Here is a 6400-nt window from a genome sequence, read left to right on the forward strand (position 1 = left end):
TGTGGTGTGTGTGTGTGTGTAGGTGTGTGTGTGTGTGTGTGTGTGTGTGCGTACCCAGGTAGTTTCGGCTCTTTATTGTCTCCTGTATGCTGATGTTGCATGCTCCTGCAGGAATCTCTGCAATCTTATGGTAGCCAACACGGAGGAAAATCCGAGAGAAATTCCCCTTCACCACCTGAAACCCCTGCCAGCACACACTTTTATGCACACAAAACCTGCAGGTACGAACACTGCATGTGCCCACGCGTGTACTTCTGAGACTAGACACTCTCTGCATGTGCTCTCTGTACCACGGTTTTACCATCACAGGCATGCGTTTCAACAGTATAATCATAAATTCCACTGGATCACATTGCTGCTCTTTTTCTCCCATTTTCGCTCGTTAATCCTGCTCCAACTCTCTCCCTCTCTCTCTCTTTCGTTCTCTCTCGCTGGAAATCCCACAGCTCACTCGGTCCAGTCCAACAGTTGGTTTGAGTTGGGGAACCTTTCTGGTCTTCCTCTTTGCTCCTCCTCTGCACAGATCTATGTTTTGCAAGTTTGGAGTTTACCTCTTCTGTTCTTTTCATGTCACATTTATTTTAATGGGCCCCTCTGGTTCTTCCCTGTTGATGCTTTGATATATAGCTTCATCTGTCAGTTAGTCTAATAATCTAAAACAAACCAGTGGTCTGTCATTTTGGCAAATATTTTAGTTGTAGTGAGCACAAGAACAACAAATTCCATTAAGCTAAAGTCAAATATGTCAGTTATAACAACGATTTCTTTCATAAATTACAAGATGAGGGTATAGGTCAGTAAAGCATGTAGTTTATGCAGATAAATCACTAAAACAGCTCTTAAAAAGCTTGCGTAAACAATTAAATTACAACTTGTAACAACCACATAGCTATATATAAATTACTTTCATACTTTTTTCCATGACCATGTGGATGTCTTACCTCCAGAGGGGATGGGCTGGCTTTCTTATCCCAGGGAAGAGCACCTGAGGCTAGGTACAGGAGAGAGGTGAAGTGGAGGAGAGCCAGAGCTCGACCCTGCCGCAGGGAGCAGAGCTGCTGCAACAATCTATCCATGGAGAGACTGAGCGACACTCACACACACACATGTTTAATGGGGGAGTGTTGTGTTTGTGAGGTGGGGTTTGCTTGAGGGGTGGGAGGGAAAAAAATGACAAAGTTTCGGGAGGGATGTGAGGAGAAATGTTGGGAGAAAGTGTCTGAAAATTGTAGGCACATTTTTTAAAAGTTGTTTCTAGCTGAGGTCACACCCGTTTTGCACCTCAGTATGAATGTTGTGACAGCTCAGGATGTGTGCTTGTGGTATGAGGACATGCTCCTGTAGTGTATCCTAAAAGCTTATCCAAAAGCAATATCTCTCCCTGTGAATCGTCATGCAAGATTGTGAGGCTTTGGACACACATCACTCTTGATCTTGCTCTGGCTTCTCCACCCACTTCTTGTTTTCACTTTATTTTTCTTTCTTGTTCTGAGTTATTCCTTTTTTTTTTCCTTTTGACTGATGATGGAAACAAATGGATAACAAATCTAAATTAAAAATACCACAGTAAGAATGGACTGGATTGAGGGTAATAGAAAAAATATGTTCAATCTATTCACAGCTTATCACTTTCTCTCTTGTCTTTCTCTTTGTAGTGAACACAATGCATGTAAAATGCAGTTGTGCTATAGTGAGTGAGTCAGTGTCCCTTCATTAGTGATTCACACCCAAAGGATGCCAACTATATTGTGACTCAGTTCACCACCATACCATGTTGGGGAAAAATCTGATTGATTCAGGAATTACTGTAAGTCCACTGGCTGGGAACCAAAACCCCACAGTGACACACTTCCAACGTCTTCATCCAGAGAGGTTATGGTAATATTTGCACGGACATAAGTGATTTGGAGAAGTTCAAACACATATGGGTGCAATATATTCCCCTGGCTGAATATCTTAGTTCTGGGCAAAGGATTGTTTTAGCCCTCTAAACACACAATGTAGTGTAGCATCCTTGGCTCTATAACTTTCCACTCTTTTACGTCGGGGAGTAAGGAGAAATGAGAGTTGTAAACATCAGAAACTGCTTTAAATGTTGACTGTAACTTGATGTTACACTGTGGAGAAATTTAGAGGGATCGAGCAGAGGGGATGTGTTTTTCCTACCTGTTTTTGGCTTTTATAGAGTAGCAGACACCACAACATTTTAGAACTAATAAAGATTGCCAGCTGATCGACACCGCAGCTGTTCACAACATGGGTGTGAAATTGCCACGGCTGAGAATTTCCAAACTTTGCAATTGTGTGTGTGCTTGTGTAGGTTTATGTGTTTACATGTGGACCTTGCAACGATATACGAGTGTCATATGTGTGGATAAACCACTATGATGCAATGTCTGTAATACAAGGTGAATCAATCAGGTCAGCGTGATAGCAGCATGAGCGAGAGAGACAGGCAGACTGTGATCCTGCAGACCTCTGTGAAGCCTCATAAGAACGCTGGAAGCAGTAAGATGACGCCAGTGTATTGTTTCTTCTATCTTTATACCTCTGTCGCTGTCTGAGTGTTAGGCGCTGTAGTGTGCCCTTTGACCTGAGACACAGAAGGACACCGATGTCCTGCAACACAAACCATTACTATAGCATAAACCTACGTATACACAGGCTGTACATCTAAACATACTTGCGTTCATTTTTTCGTTCTCTGGCACAGAGCCAGATCTATGACGCCGGTCCCCTGCAGTGAATACCCGGTAGTCACTGAGCTATGACACAGGCATTCTGGGAGCCTCCAAAAGTCTGCAAGGGAATACTGGGAATTCTGTCCAAGACAGGCACTGTTAGGGCTACAACGTCTGTTTTCCACTGTGACAGCTTAATAGCTGCCATGTCTGATTACACACACACACACACTGTGAATCCCTGAGAGTGGCTGGAAGTGGTACAGTAGCTCTTTAACACACAGACCTCCTCAAACAGTGACATGAACATGCATACAGGTTAATATGACAATATTGTGTAAAGATGCTGTAGTTATCTTTTGCAGCTTCTGGTGCAATTACTTTGGGATTTAGCTAATGATGTTGAGTGTGCTGGACTGCTATGATTCACTACTGGAGCTTGTATATGTGAAACTTAACTGGCAAACCTTCACGCAAACGCAGGCTGGCCATGGCCAAGGTCTGTGCTGTCTGTTAAAACCATTGACTGTAACAAAACTTGCCCTCAAAAGCATTACATCCATTTATATGTTTTTATTCATGAATCTTGTATCTTGTAAAAGGACCCAGAAGGGGGAACACCCACTGGCTTACAGTATGTTACAGTACATTGAAAATATGTTTTAATGTGCAGTAAAATTGTGACCTCATGCAGATTTGGGAATGAAAGAGCCCCTACTGATTGTTGTAACAAAAAAAAATCTGAAACTGTTCTGATTTTTTCTGTTCCTTTCCTGAAAATCAACCACATGTTATTATTTAAAATATGTTTTAGTCAGTGTTTCTTTCTAATGTCTGTGTTTTCAAAGTGTGTGTGAGTCTTAACTGGCCACACTGACCACAATAAAATGAGGAAGAAAAGAAGAAAAATTGGTAAAAGACACTGAGAATGAACCATACCGTCAACAGAAATTAAGCTCAACACTGAAATTAAAGATTTCTTTCCTGATTTTCCCTCATTTTTCTTTCTTCTCCATTTTCCTCTTTTGCCTTCTTCTTTCCATTTCTCCTCTCCGCTCCTCACACCCGCTTCCCCTCTCTTTCCTTCCAGCTGTGGGTTGTTTGATGTCGCTCTGTCCCGTCCTGGCCAGCTGCCCCAGAAACCAAATGAGGGGTTCTGTCATCCCACTGACACCTGGACATCCCCTAACCACTGGTTACTTCCCTAACGACCAACTCCTTCCCTAACGACCATGAGAAACACAGGGCGACCGCCGATCAATCATTGAAATTCCTCTGCAGCTGTCTTTCAGTGTTGGCTAAGTGTCAGGATGTAATATTTTTGCTTGATAAACGTGTCCTTTGTACATTTTACAGGCTAATGCATGGCTGGGATGGCCTGTTACAAGACATGAGAATCAGCTTTTCTACTTAGCTTTAAAGCTGGCTTGTCCCTAATTGACAGGAACAGGTGCAGTAAGTTGTCCCTTTCCAATGCATTTGATGTAGGACAATGACCAAGAGAGAAATTGCTGCTGTGGCATTTAAAACAATATCACAGACAAGAAAACTGTAACAGTGAGAGTGGTTATTTACAGTCAGATGACTGACAAGAAGACAAGGGTCTGTTAAAATGCATCCAGTGGTGTCTGAACTCACCTCTCACCTTTTCCTAATTACAGGCTTGAGAAATTGTGCAGGTGAAGGCACACACACCTTCTGACACCATAAATATACACCTCTCTGGTCAGCTACTGCAACCACATACCTATAGGGTCAATTAGAGTGGTTCACAAATTTGTAACACATGCTTTCCATCCCACAGGTCGTATATACCTGCCCATGAATGTATGTTTGCAGGTAAATTTCACAGCTAACCACTACCTTTCAGGAAGAGGTTACCATCCATGTGCCATAAGGCTGTGGAAATGTTTGTTTTTTGGTCATTTCATTCTTAAGTACCCTCTTAAGTGCCTCATTCAGACAATGTTGGGCAAATTAAATGGAAATCCAATAACCACCTCTAGAACAGTTTCAGATGTTGCGATGACATGGCTGATATCTAGCTTGTCTTGTTGTTAAACATACTGTCAGATTATATTTACCGTCAACCGTACGCAGTGTTGTTGTCTTTGAATGTTTCTAGCATAACTTCAGCTCTCTGGCTTGTAGCTCAGCCAAAGCGCTCTATGAGTGGAGGGAACTAGTAACATCTCCATCTCTGGTTCGTCCTATTTACTGGAGAAGGGAACAACGTGTCGATTGCAATAAAACCTTATTATAAAACCTTACCTCTCTATGTGTGTATGTATGTTTATACACTCAGTTGCCAGGATATTAGGCACACCTGGTTAAAAGTAATGTTGACTTCACGACCTCACTATGATAATTTACGATGAGAAATGTTTCTAATATTTTGTCCACCACAACTATAATGAGGGTAGAAAAGGTACAAATTGAAAACACCTGTCAGTATAATGCAATACAATTCAACAGCAAACTAAAACCTTGAAACTATCCAACTGTGGTGGCATCTGCCATCCTCTGTGCAGTAGTCTGTTGGGGAGCTGGGAACACAGAGAGGGACAGGAAGAGACTGAACAAATTGGTCAGGAGGTCTAGTTCTGTCCTGGGCTGCCCTCTAGACTCCATAGAGGAGACGGGTGAGAGTTTGTTAGCCAACACTTCTCACTTCACCCTGCATGAGTCTGTGGGCTCCCTGAGCAGTTCCTTCAGAAACCTTCAGTCCTTCAGTGTTACCCCAGGTCCTTCATCCCAACAGCTGTCAGACTCTTTAACTCAGCAACCACATCATGTTGTACTGTTTGTCTCTGCAAACACTTATCACAGTCTTTTTTTTTTTTTTTTGCAGTCCACATCACTATCTTGACAGAAATTACAGAGTGCTGTTCTTTATCTTGGTTTGTTTTGGAATTTCCTGATTTTAAGCCTGATCAGAATACAGCAACATGGAGGGCATCAACACAATCTGAAGTGGAATAAAAATGTGATGAAGGTTTGGAGTCGAGGCTTCTTCAGTCAGTAATAAAAGCCTCCATATTTTGATAGGCTACATGGATGACTATCCTGTAACATTCCCCCATATGGGAGTGTGTGACAAAATTTATTAATATGCGCAGTGTTGCTGCTCAGGCTCTGTTGCAGTTACAGCATATCACCAATCCATTGCCCACTTCACCAAATGGTGTAATGGTCACCAAGACAAAGGAACTCATCCTGGACACACGCCGTAAACTCTCCACCCCTCACTGCCCCATCTCCATAAACAGCCAACCAGTAGAAATTGTTGACAGCTTCAGGTACCTTGGCATCACTATGGACAATAAACTGAGTTTTGATCACCACATCACAGACATCCACAGACGCTGTCAACAAAGACTTTTTGTCATATGTAAACGGAGGAGATGTAGAGGATAAGATACGACACTCAGCTTTAAAACTGTGATCGATGATACTTGTTGTTAAAGTATGTATAATATGAGGTTTGGTTTCTTTGGAGCGGATCTACAGCAACATGTTGAAGGACTTAGGTAAGTTCACTCAGGAGTTTTTCCCTCAACACCACATCTGTGGAAATCTTAGCAAATCAAGCTTTTAGCGCTCACATATGCGATGGGGATACCAAAGCGAGAAGATTGTCACCCGTTCGGTCAGTAGGCCTTTTCCGGGCTGGATGAGGTGCAGAAGAAAAGATTGGAGAGATGTGAGAGCGCGGCGTG

General features: G+C 42.5%; 1 protein-coding gene across 1 annotated transcript in view; it reads right to left on the minus strand.

Moving 5' to 3' along the window:
* The window catches only part of adamtsl7 (ADAMTS-like 7), a 7839-nt gene extending 6763 nt beyond the window's left edge, over positions 1-1076 (minus strand). Inside the window, exons 1-2 of the mRNA XM_035659730.1 lie at positions 942-1076; positions 55-184 (exon numbers count right to left, since the gene is read on the minus strand). Of these exons, the coding sequence (XP_035515623.1) occupies positions 55-184; positions 942-1076 (265 nt within the window). The remainder of the gene's footprint in view (positions 1-54; positions 185-941) is intronic.
* Between the last annotated feature and the right edge of the window lie 5324 nt (positions 1077-6400).

The sequence above is a fragment of the Morone saxatilis genome, unplaced genomic scaffold, assembly GCF_004916995.1.
Source record: "Morone saxatilis isolate NCDOM2014 unplaced genomic scaffold, NCSU_SB_2.0 Contig17, whole genome shotgun sequence".
Lineage (NCBI taxonomy): Eukaryota > Metazoa > Chordata > Actinopteri > Moronidae > Morone > Morone saxatilis.